Genomic DNA, 18,893 nt, shown 5'->3' on the forward strand with positions numbered 1-18,893 from the left:
GTAGGGTTAGCTGCCAGTAAGCCTGCGGAAATTGTTAAAGTAGGAACAAAGTATCGTTCTATTGGCGTCACCTTATCTTTACTGCATCATGATATATTTTTGGTTTCTCTACTTTCCTTGGCCCTCATGAAGTTTCAAAACAGTTGCTAGCTGGAACCGGATTAACTATTGTATAATATCTAAAAAAATTTAACTTACGCTGCCTTCCAAAAATGTTGAATATATTTGACTAGGCCGTTTTTATCTGGATTTTCCACTCCGGCAAACAAATATTCTCTGTGAATAGCAGAAAAGTGTGACACATCGGCACCGTTTTCAGGTATTTCTAAAAAGAAAAATATTAAGTTTTAATACATTGTCTCTAAAATTTCTTCATAAGTATCTACAATTGACAGCCACACAGGAACCTGGTGATAGAAGTTCAAGATATCGTGGATGCTGCAAAGAAAAGCAAAAGCGATTGTATTGCGAGCAGTGCAGAGTATATGCGCTGGATGGTTATCGAGAGCAGCGCTGTGTAGATGTGCTAGCGGTTGGCGTGGTATTGTTGAAATCAACTTGTAAATTGGAAATTGTTAAACAGGAAAAGAAATAAATTAATAGAGAGCGAAAAGAATACAGAATTTGTTGTTGGAAAATCTAATCAGAAAGTTGTTAAATAGAAAAATAAGGGATTTTATCAGAAGCGAAAAGCATTAGCTTTGTAAAATAAAATAAGATCAAATTAAGCTTTGAATATTTATATTAGAATGGAATTTCATTGAATTTACTTGCTAGAAATTTTAATTCAGCCTTGTTATGTTTATGATTTGATGTAAAGCCAAGTGTGGCTGAATTTATGAATTAAATATTTTAAAGATTTATTTGTACTTTTAAATTTATGAAAAACTGTATATTTGACATGGACAGAGAACAGATTTTTGCACTAAACGTGAACGGGTTGAAGGCAAAGCTTACGGAGCTGGGTCTGTCGGCAAACGGAAAGAAAGCTACGTTGCAGGATAGGCTTCAGCGTTGCCACGAGCTTGAAAAAAAGTATCAGTTGTCAAGCAAAAAAAGTATCAACAGCAAACACAACTGTTATTTTTTAACTTTTATTTGAAAACCATATAATAAATACAATTTTATAACTAAATCCATAGTTATAAAAAAATTTACATGACTAGCTTTAACAAAAACAGAGAATCTGTATGCTTATTTGCATAATGTAAAACAAATGCCTACACAATAAAATTGCGCAAACCTTATTTTGGAGAAACATTGATCAAGTATATATATATAAAATATATATTTTGGTAGCTTAAGTTTTAAAACGCAAAAAAAGAATATTAAGACAAATTTAATTTTTTTCTACGCTCTTATCCACACTTTACAGCTCGATCTGGACACCAAAATCAAACTTAGACTGAAAATTGCGCAGTTGTCGCCATTCGCAGCACAAATTTTTGGTTTTGATTTTAGCGCAATAACTGCGCAATTTAGTACAAACAACCCCATGCACCACACAAACGACGGACGCAAGCCCGATATTGCGCAATCTTTTTATGTGGTTTAAGGGTCCTGTAACAACAGAGCGTGCAAAGAAATTCCGGGTTTTTTTCCCTTATAACAGTTACCAAATCAAACTTATAAACAACAAATATCTATATATACAATTTTATGACCTTAAATATCAATAAAAAATTATTTGCCTTTGAACTAGTAATTTTATTCATAGTTTTCAAAAATTCATTTCTGCCAGATAAAAGTATCAAAATGGGGAATATGTGAACAAAAAATTATCAAAGCATCAAATCTTTAAATTAAGGAAAAAGTATCAAACGGTGAAAGTGAATGATTTGAAAGTAGTGTATTACCGGTGGCGGGAGTTGTGCGCCCTATGTTCACTTTGCGTGATATTGATGGACCTCCGCCAACATTTAGTGGTACGGGGCAGCTCACCGTGGAAGAGTGGCTAGACGATTTTGAAGCCAATGCTACTGCAGTTCAGTGGGGAGAAATACATAAGTTTATATAAAGTAAAAAGTTATAGAAGTGTGCCGGAAACCTTTTCATCCGTAGCCAGCGTGGTATATGATCTTGAAATTCCCTTAAGCAATCTTTACAAAATGAATTCGGTATTGTAACAGCTCCTATTGAGGTACATCGTGCCCTTAGAAACCGTCGAAATTGTCTTAACGAAGACTATCGCGAGTATCTCTACAGTCTCATGGAAGGTCGATAAGTTTGGATGATAAAAGTCTAATCGAATATTTTGTTGACGGTATTCCAGACTCGCGATAAAATAAAGCAAGTTTATACCAATCTAATATTATACAGGAGTTGAAGTTTCATATTCTAGTTTATGAAAAGGTTCTTTCGGGACATCAACACAGTACGGGCTCTTTTCAAAACAAACGTGAGGATAAAACGGTTAGCAAAGCACAGGGAACTGAGACAAAACGTAGTTGATGCTTTCCTTTTCCAGACAACCGGTCAGGTAGAGGTGCAAAACTATCGATAGTCTGACCATCGATAGTTTTCGATATTATTTTCAAAACTATCGATATATCGTCGATAGTATCGTATTTTTATGGTTTTGGCTCAATTTTCGTATGAAGATTTCCTTAAGAATATATTTCGAAACTACGTTTGGATATTCTTGTAAACTACTGTACACTTTTTTTAATTGTTTAACCGTTAAGTTAGAAGTAAAGTTATTGAAAATTTGAAATGAATTGAAATGGAAAAAAATTGGGCATACTGAAATTTTATATTTGTGGTTTTAGATATCCTCCGTCATATATAAGGCATTCATCAAGTAAATTTCAATTTTAGATGAAGAAACCATTTTTTATCTGAGAAGTAATGGTTTTTATTTACCTTTTCATAAATAGTAAATAGTGGTGGTAGATAATATTGAAAGTTTTGGTATGAGTTAATTTGTATCAGTTTTTTAGCGGTATTTTAAAAGATGCAAGGTTTTCCGTCATTTTCGAAATTTGACATTACTCTTTTAAAAAAGTAGCACCCAAATTTATAGTCAACTTGGATGTTTAAGAGAAATGAAAAGAAAAGAAGAAATAAAACTAAAATAAATACTGAATCACATGTCTGTCGGACTATCGATAGGACCAAAAAACAATCGATAGTAGGGAAAAATAAAAAACATCGATACTATCGATAGTGCCATCGATAGTTTTGCACCTCTACGGTCAGGTACGAGCATGATTTTTAATTTCGACCAAACTCACAAATTTGTTTGTTGGTCCAAATAATGAGACACGTATTTTTTTTCTTTTGACTCTGAAAAAATTTTTCGGCCGAATTAAACCGCGATTTTGTTTTTCAGGCAAAAATCGATTATTCGAATTGACAGTGAGAATTTTTTTTTTAAATGCCCATAACTTTGTCAAAATTTAATAGATTCCAACAGTGTTTTAACTCAAATGTCAGTAATTCTTGTCACTTCAGGATAAAATGATATAATTATTGATTTTCCTTATTTAAAATTTTTTATTTAACAATAAACAAAAAGTGCAAAGTTTTTTTTAATCTAATTTCTCAAAAAGTGTATTTTTTTTTCTCCCAAACTCTTTTATCAGGAAAGAGACACTTTGAACTACAATCAACCCAAATCTCTAATAGCGAAGATTTTTTTCTGAGTTATGATTTTTTATAGAAAATATACGTTTTTGTGGTACATAGTACAATACTCTTATATTGTTTAACTAAATGGAACATATGTATGTAATATATCAGCAAAGGGTACAGCCGTGATCATTTTTTGTGTATCAAATAGATATTAGAACACACTTTCCACCATACAGTTTCGATTATAAAAAGCGGGAAAATGTGATTTTGTATTTCGAAACTGTATGGTGGAAAGTGTGTTCTAATATCTATTTGATACACAAAAAATGATCACGGCTGTACTTTTTGCTGATATATTACATACATATGTTCCATTTAGTTAAACAATATAAGAATATTGTAGTATGTACCACAAAAACGTATATTTTCTATAAAAAATCATAACTCAGAAAAAAAAATCTTCGCTATTAGAGATTTGGGTTGATTGTAGTTCAAAGTGTCTCTTTCCCGATAAAAAAGTTTGAGAGAAAAAATACACTTTTTGAGAAATTAAATAAAAAAAAAAAATTGCACCCTTTGTTTATTGTTAAATAAAAAATTTTATGTAATGAAAGTCAATAATTATATCATTCTATCTTGAAGTGACAAGAATTACTGACATTTGAGTAAAAACATTGTTGGAATCAAGGCACATTAAACAGGTAGTATCAGTACAGCAAAAACAACATTTGCGTGTATTTTGTTGTTGCTTCTGGTATCGAAAGTGTCAAAAACTGTTCTGAATTTTTTCTTCTAAATCAAAGCGTGCCATGTGAAATACAAAAAATTATAAAAAATAAAAAATTGAAATTGGAAAAAATAAAAATTGTTGCAACTTTCTTTCCTAGTAAATTTGTTTGCTTCTCGAAGCATTGATCCATCCTTTACAAGGGCCAGTAATCAGCGGTTGTGATGCTGAGTTGGGCGAACGTTCCAAAAGCTGCTATTCAATCGCTTGTTTTGTATGGAAAAAGGTTTCACATGCAAATGGATTTTAACAATTCAGAATTTTTGTGAGAAAAAATTAAAAATATTTGACATTTTCGAGACCAAATAATTTGAAAATAAATCAAATCAGCTGCTCTACTGATACTACCTGTTCAATGTACCTTGGTTGGAATCTATTAAATTTTGACAAAGTTATGGGCATTTAAAAAAAAAATTCTCACTGTCAATTCGAATAATCGATTTTTGCCTGAAAAACCAAATCGCGTTTAATTCGGCCTAAAAATTGTTCCGAGCCAAAAGAAAAAATACGTGTCTCATTATTTGGACCAACAAACAATGTATTTGAGTTTGGTCGAAATTAAAAATCATGCTGGTACCTGACCGGTTGTCTGGAAATGGAAAGCATCAGTTATAAGTGTGGTGAAGTAGGCAGTTTAGCCAATAAGTGTCAACGGCCGCGACAAACGACACGGGCATCGTGTTGCTGATTGCGCTAAGAGGACGGCGCAAGTAAAGCAGGAAAGTGCAAGAGTAAACACGCTGGAGATGATGCGTGTTGCGTGATTTTCAAAGATTTAACGATTATTAATTTCACGTTTTCGGTATTGATTATACGGGTTGCGACTTATGTCTCATGAGTAGGAGCCGAATTTCTGTGCATTTACATTATTTTTTGGTAAGCCATAGGAACTTAAAGATTAACAAATGATGCAAAACATTAAGTGCAGATTCTTACCTATTTTTCCCTAAATACATACATAGACATATTTTGTCAAAAAAAGCATATTTGATTGCATTTTTTATTAAACGTCGTTTGTCTAGAACGGACGAATTACTCCACAATTGCAAAAGCATTTGATGATTCCATGCAGCTATTGGGTACTGATTTCGACGAAAATTATTTTAATATCACTGACGCAGCGCCATATATCGAGCCCTAACGGCCAACAAAAAGCAAGCGACATTTTTTTCAAAATTTTCTTTTTGATGCAGAATTCCACCTATATGCTCTATATTTTTGAAAATATGTCACTTACGTTTTTTTGGCGGTAGGGGCTCGATATCGATGGCTGAGTGGAAGATTGACCTATCTCGGCAGCCAGTTCGAAAACGCTCTATCTCAAAAAACTTTTCAAGAACGCCATATTTCAGAATTTATTTGAAAAGCACCCTATCTCAAAATTCGGTTCAAAAACGCCCTATCTCACTTCAAAATATATTGAAAATATGCTGATATAGGGCGTTTTTGAATCGGCAGCTGAGATAGCGCGTTTGTGAAACGAATTCTGAAATATGGCGCTCTTGAAAAGTTTTTTGAGATAGAACGTTTTCGAACAGGCTGCCGAGATAGGTCGATCTTCCACTCAGCCATCGATATGGTAAAATCAGCAAAGACACTGAAGGTATTTTACCCAAAGTAATTGCACGATACTTGTTTGGCCCGCAGTGCACCAAGTGGCTCGCTTCAGTGATGTTGACGATTTAATATCGCTCCGCCACAGCCAATATTAACGAGAAAGGCAACCGCAAAATATTATTGCCTACATTTTAGGGAATTTCAAACCATTCTTAAAGATCTAAATGATAGTGACGCTTTTTCCATAATGAAGGCGAAAAAGCAATAGCTTCAAATTCGATTGGGGCACGGTTAACCTCTATCAATGCAAACCAAGGTAGTTGCGAATATTCGCATTCGCATTCGCAACCGCGGAACTTCCGAATAAACAATTTATTAGCCCTATCCACCAATTCACAACGTCGCGACGTTATAAGCACACATTTTTCAAACCAGTCACAGAAGACAGAATTAAAAATGAATTACAAAGACTAAAATCGAAAAACGCTGATGACATAACAGGTTCTCCAACTTTTGAAACAACCAAAAGAATTGGTTCTCCAAATTGGAACACAACGGTGTTTAAACGGCGATCTTGCCATGATGCTAGATTTTGTAGATGAAAGTCAGGAGGATACATACGACATTTGCAGCCCCGATGCAATTCTCGAATTATTGAATCGCAAAAAAAAATAACTGAAGTCCTCACAACTGGTGCAGCGTCAGTCAAAAAGAATTTACAATTTTGTAAAGCTTCAAGTTTTTCAAGTTTGTCGCCTCGAGCGAGTAGTTATTTAATGGCGCAGGTTTGATTTACGACCCGTTAGGAAACAGGCTGTAACCCGAAAAAGCAGCAAAATTACTCTTTCTTAAATACAATGTTCCAATTTTTTAATTTAAGTACTAAATAAAAAAAATATAAAAAATTACTAAATTTTAAATTTTTTATTTACCTAAATCACCTAATGTACTCACCAAAAAATATTTCTTAAAATACAGTGAAACCTCTCATAGACAGACTCTCCTATAAGTGGACATATTCTTGGGAACGAACAACGCGGACACTCAAAAATGTCCAGTTATGAAAAAAACTCTCCCATAAGCGGACGCGAAGCTCTAACAAGCGGTGAGTTTTGTTTTTCAGTCAAATGTTGACTTTTGCGCTTCTACATATGTATATGTATATGTACACTAGACTGCATCACTCCCCATACAAAAAAAAATTGGTACTATTTTTCCATTGGAATTATAAAATCTATTATATTTTAAGACGTCCACCAAAATATTTCGGAAAAATATTAAGATTTAAGTGAGCTGCACCCATTTGAAAATACCTCCAAAAATGGAGTTTTTATGAGTAGTTTCTTACAGATTTTTTTTTAAATCCCCTCAAATGACAAAACGGTTTAAGCTTAAAAAATTGTCATAAAAATTATAAAAAAAAAATAAATAAAAATTAAAAAAAAAATTGAACGGAATCGTAATGGTGAGATTTTTGATGCTGTTTTTACCTTTTTTCAAATATTGGTATAAGAAAAACTTGTATAACTGAACCTAAACTCTACCGATTTAGACTTAAGAGGTGTCATTGGAAAGGTATTTTCTCACTTTTACTTCTTAGCTAATAAACTCATTCAAAGGATGAAAGAGAAAAGTAGGATGAAAGAACGTCATTCAAAGTTGAAGTTTGAAAAAAAAAAGATTGAGACACGAATGACTTTTTTTTTTGGACAGAAATAAAAAAAATGTGCAAATGCCTTTCTACTGAGATCCCATAAGTCTAAATCAGAATAGTTTTGGCCCAGTTATTCAATTTTTTTGTAAATCAATCTTTGAAAAAAGTTATAAAAACCGCAACAAAAATTTCATTCTTACGATTGCGTTGAAAAGATTTTTAAATATTTTTATGCAGATTTTTTAAGCTTAATCTGTTTTGTCATCTGAGTGGACTTTTTCAAAAAGTTCTTTTAGAAACTATATTTCTTCATAAAAAACTCCATTTTTGGAGGTATTTTCAAATCGGCCCAGCTCACTTAAATCTTAATATTTTTCTGAAATATTTTGTTGGACGTCTTAAAATATAATAAGTTTTGTAATCCTGGCGGAAAAACCGCAATATTTTTTGGTGATGCAGTCTAATGTACACAAGAACATAGTCCATATTCAAAAATATTTTCTTTTCTAGAAAAAGTGTTGCCTTTTCCTTTCCAATGGGCAATGAGATTTGTCGGTAGGAAAGAAAACGCCATAGATTTTAATTAATTTATAATTCACCCTTTTTCTGTCTATTGAAGAATAAATATTATTTTAATTTAGAAACCCGCAATTTCAATTTTTTAAGTATGAATTTTAATTTTAGTCTTTACGAAATGCCTATAAGCGGACATCTCTCATAGGCGGACAAAAAAGGTAACCGCATATAAGAGCTTTCACTGTATTTGACATCCGCATTTGCATCCGCGGATGTTAGCTCATTCGCAACATCCCTAATGCAAACTACAGCTTGTTGTCGGAAATGATAACTAAAGCAGTGTTTGCATTATTCAACTTTGCGTTCAACAATTGCGTTCAACTCAACGCAGGGTTGCACGAAAAAAAAGTTGAATGTCTAAATGTTGGCTGGCGACCAACTTTGTTGAAAGCGATTAGTTGAAAGGCCATTCAACCAAAAGTTGAATGCAAAGTTGAACAATGCAAACACCTTTTTATGGCGAATATTTTGATATTTTTTCATATTTTGATATTTTTAGCCATTCAACTTTTTTTTCGTGCAACCCTGCGCTGAGTTGAACGCAAATGTTGAACGCAAAGTTGAACAATGCAAACACACTTTTAATTGGAAGAAAACAAATCATTGGCTGAACAAGTGGATCTTGTGGAAACTGCTGTGCAGGGTGAACTTGGGCAAAAAATCAAGGAAAAATTGGATACCATTATCTTTGTGGTAATTATCGTTTAAGATTATCGTTAATTTCTTCAAAATCCAATGATCAAATTTTAACCAAATTAGTATGGGATCACCTGTGAGGTAACACCTTTCCTTTAAAAGTATTATTGAAATCGGTTAACCTGGTCCAAAGGTATGCGGTAACATACATAAAACTAAAAATAAAAAATATTCCGACGAGTTTATAACCTTCTCCTTTTTGTGAAGTCCGTTAAAAATTAATAAAGAAAAACAAATGCGAGAAGTCTTTTTGCATATTTTGTTTCTATTTAGTGCATATTTTTGAGTTTTTAGTGCATATTTTTAATTTTTTAGTGCACATTATATGCGCATAATTTCGATTTTTTCGTGCATAATAATCCGTGCTTCGAGATCGAATTTTAGCTCCAAAATGGCGAACTTTTAAAATCGAACTTTGTAGTGCTAAAATTCGGATGTAATCGAATTTTTTAGAAAAAAAATCGATATACGCCTTAATTTGCAATAAAAACAACTCTGGAAATTTTGTTATTTCTGACTAAATTTGGCATCATTGTGTGTGGCACCATATTTGCTTTAGGGATGCAAGTCAATATACTACATCGACGGTTTTTCGATCTAGTGCTACGAAATATTGCATCGATATATCGTATATAAAATCACTGTCACTTCAATTGAAGTTTTTCACTTCACTTTAGAGCCTTCACTTCGCCAATTCATTTTACTTAGTTTTACTTCACTTTCCACAAATTAGATTTATCTCCAAAATAAATAAAAATTTCTTTGAAATACATATATGATTTGTTTAATCAAAAAAAAAATTCTTGTTATGTACTAAGTATGGCAAAGTAACTTTTCGGAAAAAGCTACTAAAACGACGTCAAATTAATTTGCGATCTGGTATCGGTTATTTGGAAGAAGCCAATTTCATTTTCACATGTATATTTGCACAGGAACACAATAAATTGTAAATAAATAAAGGTTAAAGATTACTTTTATCGAGATAAAAAAATAGTCGATTAACCAATCAGGTGATAAATAACCTAATCGAAAAACCCCACACCCCTAATTGTGCATGAAAGTCGTCAATTCGATACTCACTTTACTTATTCCCCCAAGCCACTCCAAAACAGTTCACTTTAAATACACAAGAAAATGAAAAAATTGGAACTTCGATATATGTGGTGACGTGCAATAATGTCAATGACATTAATACAGAGGCCAAAAGTGAAATAATGTCAATTGACATCAAGTAACTTTTAACTTGATTCATCCTCTAAAAGTGAAATATGTAATGTTAAAAAAAAAAAATGTATGTAGACTTAAGTTCACAAAATGAAAGTGCGTTTATGTCGTCGAAAATATGGCTTGTGTATTAATGTCAATGACATTAATTCCATTCACATTGTGAAATGTATTTATTGATTTAACTATTTACACATCCCAGCTATACAAATAAATTCATAAAAAATAAATAAGATTTCAGATGCTTTATGATCTTAAAACTTTATCTAGTGCTTGGCTTTCATTATGTCAAAATTACTGACATCAAAACCTACCGTAACTATCTGCTGTTCACTTGGTGTCAAATACATGATAAAAATTGACCAAATGTGGATATCCCAGTGCATGTCAAAGATTGTCTTCAAACTTTGGTGTAAAAAATACCATCCGTTTAGCTATGGACAAACCAAAAATGTGGCTCGATAGAACGCTTCATGTCCTATTAGCTATTTAGATCGTTGTTTACTTAAAGATCTGGCTTTAAAAAGCAAAATCATGCGTTGTCATTAAATGTAAGACTATTCGTTGTATAAGTATAAACATACGTATGATTGCATAAGTATATAACGTGAAGTATGTAGAAATTTCTTTTGTTTTTGTAAAGCAAGAAAAATAAATAAAACCACGTTAACACGTTCCAAAAAATGAGTTTCAATATGCTACATTTGTCAAATTTTTGAATGTTTAGATATTTAGATGTTTTTTTTGAAAAAAAAATTAATTATTTTTATTTATTTTTGGTTGTGAATCTAAGAAGAGCTATATGGATAGATACTCACATTAATATAAGTTCAACTGAATCTCTTTTCCGATTTGAGAAAAAATTACAATTACAAACACACTTTTAAATTTTCAGTATTTTTTTTTTTAATTCGAAAAAATCCGAATTAAATCGAATTTTTACCACCAAATTTCGAATCGAATCATCGAATGGTTGGCCCATGTTCGAAATTCGAAAAAAATCGAATTTCAACCCCCCACTACCCATCCCTAATCCCGGCCCCACTCATGAGATATATCGTTTTGATGATTTTAGGGGAAATTGTGCTGTCTAACGATGTACATCAACAAAGGTAACAGTATTCTGATGTCGATTGGTAATTTCGCACTTAGGGTTACAGTAGAAGAAATTGAGTTAGACATCACTTTCAATGGAAGATATGCGATGACAGAGGAAGAACGAGTACAAAAGAAAAAGGAAAACGTAGACCTGACCACGGAGTTTAAAGATTTATGTTTAGCTGCACAGAGTCAATATCGGAGGAATCATTTAGAACAGTTTTGTCACATTTAAGCACAGAAATGGAGAACGAAATGGAGGTTATTCAGAATTATTCGCCTAAGCAACAACGTGATTCTCTAGTTGCTATGAAGATCTGCTTGACGGACGATACCCCGGTATTTCATGAGCGGAGACGCATGTCTTTCTCAGATAAATGTGTAGTTGACAAACAAATTACGGATTGGATTAAGGAGGGGATTATCCAGCCCAGCTCTTCGGACTATGCGGCACCAATTCTGCTGGTGACGAAGAAGGGGGGTATCAAAAGGCTTTGTCGAAACTACCGACGCTTTAATGAAAAAATTATGAGGGATAATTTCCCAATGCCGCCAATGGACGACGCCACATAGGGATTGCAGGAAGGCTCAAGGAAGTATACGACATTCGTCTCCCATCAAGGCCAATATGAGTTTTTATATGCTCCGTTTAGAAATTCAAATTCCCCTGCTGTATTTACGCGATACATTTCCGCAGTTTTTAGGGAGGTAGTAAGAGCCGGAGTCGTTGTAATTTACATGGGCTATTTAAAAATCTGATCCGTGAACGTAGGTCAGGGTATAGCTAAATTCAAAGCGGTGTTAGGCAAAGCGGCAGAGATATCCTGCGAATAAAATGGGTGAAATGCCCGTTTCTGAAAACAAGGGTCGATTTCTTGGGTTTTATAGTAGAGAACGGAACAATACGGCCATCAGACGCAAAAACTCAAGCGGTAAAAAATTTTCCCAAACCTTCAGACAAGAAATTGGTTCAAAGATTTCTAGGTCTCACGTCATATTTTAAGCTGTTTATTCAGGGGTACGCAGTGATCGCCAAACCACTGTTAGACTTGTTACGTAAGGATGCTACGTTTGTATTCGGTAAAGGGCAACAGGCAGCGTTCAGCAGCTAATAACAGCATTGGTCAGTGCAGGAGGCTTTAAAGCACGGCTACGGAGCCCTACTTCTACAGAAGGACAGCGAAGACCAATGTCTTCATCCAATCCAATACGTGAGTCGAAAAATGAAGACAGCAGAGGAAAATTACCATCCGTATGAATTGGAGGTGCTGGCAATTATTGAGGCACTGAAGAAGTGAATAGTTTATCTCATGGGGACGCATTTCAAGATTATCACCGACTTGAACGCGTTCGCGATGGCCGCTGGGCGATGCTGTTGCAGGGTTTCGATAACAAAATCGAACACGATGATGATGTTAGAGGACTCGTTGGCTCACAGGCTTAAACAGGCTCAGCAAGAGGATGATTTGATCCGGAAGGTATGCAAGGTGAAAGACAAAGATACATACGAGGACTTTTATACCAAACATGATTTACTTTATAAGGACCCTATAAAAGAGCTCATAGTTGTGCCGCCACTAATGGAGGAAGAGATTATACAGACAGCGCATAAACAGGGGCACTTCTCAGTGAAGAAGACACAGCAAGCCCTTAAAAAACTTTTTTATTCCACAGCTTGCCTCAAAAGGGTCCAGCATTGTCAGAAGCTGCGGCGAAGGATTCTTGAACTCCATCGACAAGGAAGATAGGCCATTAAGCACACTCCATATCGATCATGTTGGACCTATGAAACAAACAAAAAAGAGTAAAATTATATCCTTGTTCTAGTCGATACTTTTTCTAAGTTCGTACGGTTGTACCCTACGAAGAATACCGGTGCTGAGGCAGTCGTAGATCGCCTCTCAAAGCAAGCTGCAACTTTTAATAATCCAAGACCTATAATCGATGACAGAGGAACGGTGTTCACGGGTAACCTCTTCAAAGAGTATTGTAGAAAGGAAGACATAGAGCATTTACTTATAACGATTGGCGTTCACGAGGCAATGACAAGTTGAGCGCATGCACCAGATTGTACCGGTGATATCAAAGTTGTGCTCTGAGGACCGGGAAATTGGTATAAACATGTTTATAGGGTGCAGTACATTAGCAACACACCGACGCGTAGTACAAAACTTTCTCCCTTTAGGATTTTGAGTGGGATAGAGATGAGGATTACGGGATTGCCAGATTTTAATGAACTGGTAGTGAACACAGCTGTATAAGAGTTATATTCTGAACGCGAAGCAACACGCCAACAAGCAAAAGAGAATATTGCTCTTATTCAAAAAAAAAATAAGCGTTATTTTGATGCCAAACCAATTAGTTGCCTTAAGCGTACTCAATATATATGTCCTAACGTTTTAATTAAGCTATGGTGTCGTCCAATATTTTGTCAAGTACAATGTCTGCTATTGTTGGAGATAGTAGGTTACCCATTGGAATACAATACATTTGTTGGTAAAAAATGTTGTTGCATATAAAATAGTTGTTGTCCCGTAAACAGAAGTCTAGTATTATCTGAAACTGTGTTTTCGCAGTTTTTGTGGGATTCTCGAAATTTAGCCATTTCTGTATAATCGTTGGTATCGCTAGATGTGTTTGCTAATAATGACGCGATGTCGAAAGATATGAAAATTTCATGTTGTTGTCGTTGTCGTAGCAGCTACAACAACCCCGCACAGATCGGTAAGTCACTCAACTGTTGTCGTCAAACTCTACTAGCGGTAGCCCCAGGAAGCGTGCAGCCTCGATGGAGTCTTTCTATAGGGACAGGGCGTCAGTAGGGTGGGGTTCAGTGGGCATTCGAAGAGATGCTGTGAGTCATGGGGAGTCTCTCCGCATGCCAGGCATTCGTTAGAATATCTCCGTTTATTCTACTCAGGTATGAGTTCAAACGGCTGCAGTAACCAGAGCGAAGTTGGGCTATTGTGGTCCGTGTCTCCCGAAGCAGACGAAGTTCTGTCTCGTTCACGTCTGGTGGTTGTATTCCCAGAACGGCATTCACAGGTCGAGAGCCTACATAACTCTCTGTGAGTGCCTTTCAAGGCCGGTCGATAAGCTGTCGGGTCCAGAGGTTATTTGATGAACCTCTGGACTTCGTCCGTCAGTTCGTAGAGATGCCTCCTGACATGCCTGAGCGAGGGCTCTTCTGCAAGCAGTTGTCTGTTTGGGTGACCACGTCTGTGGCTCCCAACTAGAAACTGCCTGCAGAGCATTGTGTTATGCGCTATGTACGATGCCAGCAACGTATCTTTTTCATTGCCCCAGATGCTGCCGGCTATCGACTTGAGGTCCTTTTTGCGACTTTGTACTTTGTTGACAATTGCGATTGTATGCGCCGAGAAGCAGAGCTGTCGAAGGCTACTCCGAGGATCTTCATGTTGTTCGCCATCGGAATTGGTTCGCCTTCGAAGGGGATTCCCAGTTTTAGACTGACCTCCTTCGTCCATGTGGTAAACAGTGTGGCTGAGAAAGCTCGGCGAAATAACCGGTTACTTTCGAGCACAATTCATCAATTCTATTCCCAGACGCCATGATCGAACAATCGTCAGCATAAGAGACAATCGAGGCTCCCTCTGGTGGTTGAGTTAGCTTTAAAATATAAGAGGTTAACCGTAATGGGGAAAGGACACCACCCTGTGGAACCGCCTGTTTTATTTTCCTAGGTTTGCTCGATTGGTCTCTATAAGTTACTGGAGAGAGGAGGCCTGTATGCCTTCTAGTAGCGTTAAATGGCTGACAGTGTTGAACGCCTTTGACAGGTCCAGCGCTACTAGGATGGTTCTCTCACAGGGGCGGTTTCGGTTAAGGCCACCAGTTATCTGGGTATTTGTGGCGTTAAGTGCTGTTGTTGTGTTGTGTAATGTAAGGAACCCATGCTAATGCCTCGCTGGGGTGAGGTGGTTTGTATAGTACGGGAGTAGAAGGGTCTCTTCTAATGTATTCGCTACCGGGGAAACGAGAGTTATCGGGCGATTGGACTCTCCTTTGTTGGACGGTTTCCCCGGTTTAAGCAGTGGGACCACTCTTTCGATTTTCCATATGTCTGGAATGATGAGAGTGGTCATTGACGGGTTCAGGACCTTGGCTAAATAATCCACTCCCGCGGTACCTAGATTTTTCAGCATCAACATGCAAATTCCGCCGGTTCCAATGGCTTTGGATGCTTTCGCCTTCCCGATAGCTACCCTTACCTCACCGCTGGTGAAAACAAGAGGCGCACTAGGTTTTGACAGTTTGTGCAACCTCCTCGTCACTCGACGTTTGGTTTTATCCATCGGAGGATGCAGTATGAACTGGCGGCTAAAATAGCTCACTCATCGTTCCGGATCCGCGAAGCGTGGCCACCAAAGTCTATTTGAATTCTGTTGTCACGCTTTGTCGGGTTGGACAATGACCTCACGGTCTACCAAAGCTTATTCACACAACAGGCGAGGTAGGAGGTCATCAGATACTCTTCCCATTTCTTCCGCTTATGTACGCTCACAAGTTGCCGAATCTCCGAGTTAAAATCCCTAATACGGGGATTTCCGGGATCGGCTTGACGAGTGTTGTCACGCTCGTCGGCCAGGACAGCCGCTTCAGCAGGAGATACATCCCGCTGAAACGACGCGGGCTGCAGCAGCAGTGACAACCCTGCGGAATTTACGTTCACCTACGTGAACATCGGTTGGTATGGGCAGTGCAGTGAAGGCGCCTTCAGTAACATCCGCGAAACCTTTCCAGTCAGTGTTGGAAAAGTTGACATAGGTGCGGTGTTCCGCGAAAGCAAAGTCGGCTAGTTTATCAATCGAGATGACTATGGGCAGATGGTCTGATGATAGATCGCCATGATATGCTGTTTATGAGACCAGCGCTGACTATTGTTAGATCTGTCATAATTCTGGTGGGTGCGTCGTCGTTTATTGTGCAGAATGTCGAATCGTCTATCTGCTCAGCCAATTGTATTCCCCTACGATCGTTTGACAGGCTTGAATGCCAAAGATCATGGTCCGCGTTTAAGTCACCAACTACCATGCGATTTTAACCTCTGAGGAGCGCACCTATTTCAGGGTGATATCCTGCCAGGCAGCTGGTTACAGGGGGTTTATATACGTTAAATATTTCGAGCTCGACATCGCCTGACCGAATAGCAATACCCTGACATTCTAGGATAGTATCCCAGCAGTCTATGTCTGCTTCGATAAGACGATTCTGCTCGGTGTGTTGCGTGATAAACTTTAGGCCACCACCATTATCTGGCTCGCGATCTCGAGGGTGCACGTTGTATCCGGCGCCACTCAGCAATGTTGAATTGCCATGCAGCTTCGTCTAATGGCAGCTATTAATATTCCGTGCCGACGCATGTTATCTCGCACCACCGGTTGTATCCACGGCTGTAGCCAGGATTGTTTGGCAAAATATATTTTTTTTACTTTCACTTTTATTTTAACATAGATTCATTAGAAGAAAAATACTGATAAAAATTAAATATTTCAACAAACAGCAAAAAACGAAAATAACTTTAAAGCTATTATTGCTCCAATAGATACTGTAATAGCCAAGTTTATTTAAGCTCCCAGGAAAGTAGTATAAATATGCCGGATGGATCGGCATAAGGTTTGCTGTTGCTCTGCCACAAGCTATCGGTGACCGTCAAAAGATGTCGCCGAACGTAATCCTAGTTCAGACCCCAGATAAAAGCCGAAAGATGTCGCTGGTGACAAATCCGCGTCCAGAACCGGAACCGACCACAGGGTGTACAGCTGGTGGAAATCCGATACAAGGTGGTTTATATGTCGAAAAATAGTAAAGTGTATTGGTATACATATATACATTCGTATTCTCATTCATTCATCCATATGCAAACGTACATACGTGCATACATATGTGTATACATATATAGATGCTCCATCGATAGAAGTGTGTTAACATGCTCACATAGTTAATTGTATGTGTATATGAATGGAAAGCCTGTTGATGTTGATGATGAGAACAAATAAAATTTTATTTGAAATAAAAGAAAGTTTTATAATTACTTATTTATTTGATAATAATAATTTTAAACATAAATGTCCACAATTATATGAATTATAGCTATGCTGTTGATTATAGTTATAGTTAATATTTTTTCCTAAATACTTCATTATTTGCTTAGGAGGCTGCAGGTTTCCAAAGTTATCGAAGTAATCAATCTCACTATCGTTTTTCCAGTAAGCTACCCAATGCGTTCCCGGACCCTTTGAACTATCCATATTTATTATTCCACATTCTCTCTTAAATGGTTTACGTGGTAACGTGCCACACATGAATACCCCTCTAAAATTTGGAATAAATTTTAAATACTTCTTTAAGTCTACATCAGTAAGAGGTCTTCTGGGTAGCTTCATTAAGAGTTTTTTAGGTATGGTTTTAAATAAAATCCGAATCCCTTTTTATAAGGCTATAAAAACATTCCTTTTCCCATTGAAATAGCTTCCATTGTATTATTATGACGTTTCGCCTCCACTAACTGCTCCTTTCCAGTTTTTATAGCATTGATTGTTTTAATAATTCCTGCTGCACCGCCAGATAGACTTCCAAGTGCTCCTAATGCTACGAATAAAGGCGCTAATGGGAGAAATCCTCCAGATTTAGGTAATGATATTACACGTGGTGTTTTTATTATAGATTTTTTTTCCTCTGAAAATATTATTTATAACCTTTCGTGAAATTTTTATGGGATCTTTTAAGTTATCACTTTTCTTTAAATTTTGTTTAGCACTTTTTAAGGCATGATTGAAGAGTTGATAACCAGTTTTTCCTCCCACGTTTTTAGTTTTACTATAAGCGTTCCCCATACCGAATTTCGTTTTTGTCTTCATTTATAACTAACCAAGCATTTGTTTTATCATTAAGATTGCTATCCTTCGCTTTAACTCTTTCCCAAGCCTTCTCAATTAATTTTTTATCAGCAATATGTCGGTTATCTAAATCTTTATTATATAAACATAATATATCATGTTCTCTACAAGCAGTGTCTAGTAGATTAATCCCTCGATCTCCTCTTACTAAAAGTTTTCGTTCCAGGTCCACAAAATTGATAACTAGGCAAATGAAGTTCAATAGGAAGCTTATTAATTATATTATTTATAAAACCTTTTCCAACGACTAACGATTTACGAATAAACCTTTTTTCATAAATAACTCTCATATAAAATAATATTATATTCAAATAAACGCTGAAGTTTTTTTAATAAATCTATGGTTCTATATAATTAAATTTCAAATTTCTAAATACCAATTCAACAGTTAATTTAATACAATATTATTATATGATTTAGAATAAACTTCTACATCATACATCGCTTCCCTATTTTTTCTATTATAATATTTTATTTAGTCTTAATATCTAAACCCCTTCTTTCATATTCATGTTAGTTTTGATGTTGCTCCATTATGTACTCCTCAATTTCCCCGCCACAAACTGTTAAAAATTTTCCATTATCATCCTCTTCATCCCATTTTTGTTAAAGAAAGCATGGGCTGCTCTGACTGGGATGCCTAAAACCTGTAACCGGGGACCATTACACTGGTCGACGGCCAAAATTTACCAGAGACGCCGTTATGAAATTCGTATGTAAAATCACCCCCTGATTCCGAAAATCAAGGTTATTTTTAATTTTATGGTACCGTTTTTGAGATATTTGCAATTTACCGTTTTTGCAAAAA

The 18,893-nt window shown here is 36.1% G+C and overlaps 1 protein-coding gene across 1 annotated transcript in view; it reads right to left on the reverse strand.

Annotated features, from left to right (window-relative positions):
- The window catches only part of LOC118734256 (cholesterol 7-desaturase-like), a 127,284-nt gene that overhangs the window by 17,160 nt on the left and 91,231 nt on the right, over positions 1 to 18,893 (reverse strand). The window contains exon 3 of the mRNA XM_036463975.1: positions 199 to 325. Within this exon, the coding sequence (XP_036319868.1) occupies positions 199 to 325 (127 nt within the window). The remainder of the gene's footprint in view (positions 1 to 198; positions 326 to 18,893) is intronic.

This window comes from Rhagoletis pomonella, unplaced genomic scaffold (assembly GCF_013731165.1).
Source record: "Rhagoletis pomonella isolate Grant_MI unplaced genomic scaffold, Rhpom_1.0 Rhpom_scaffold_00001, whole genome shotgun sequence".
NCBI lineage: Eukaryota > Metazoa > Arthropoda > Insecta > Diptera > Tephritidae > Rhagoletis > Rhagoletis pomonella.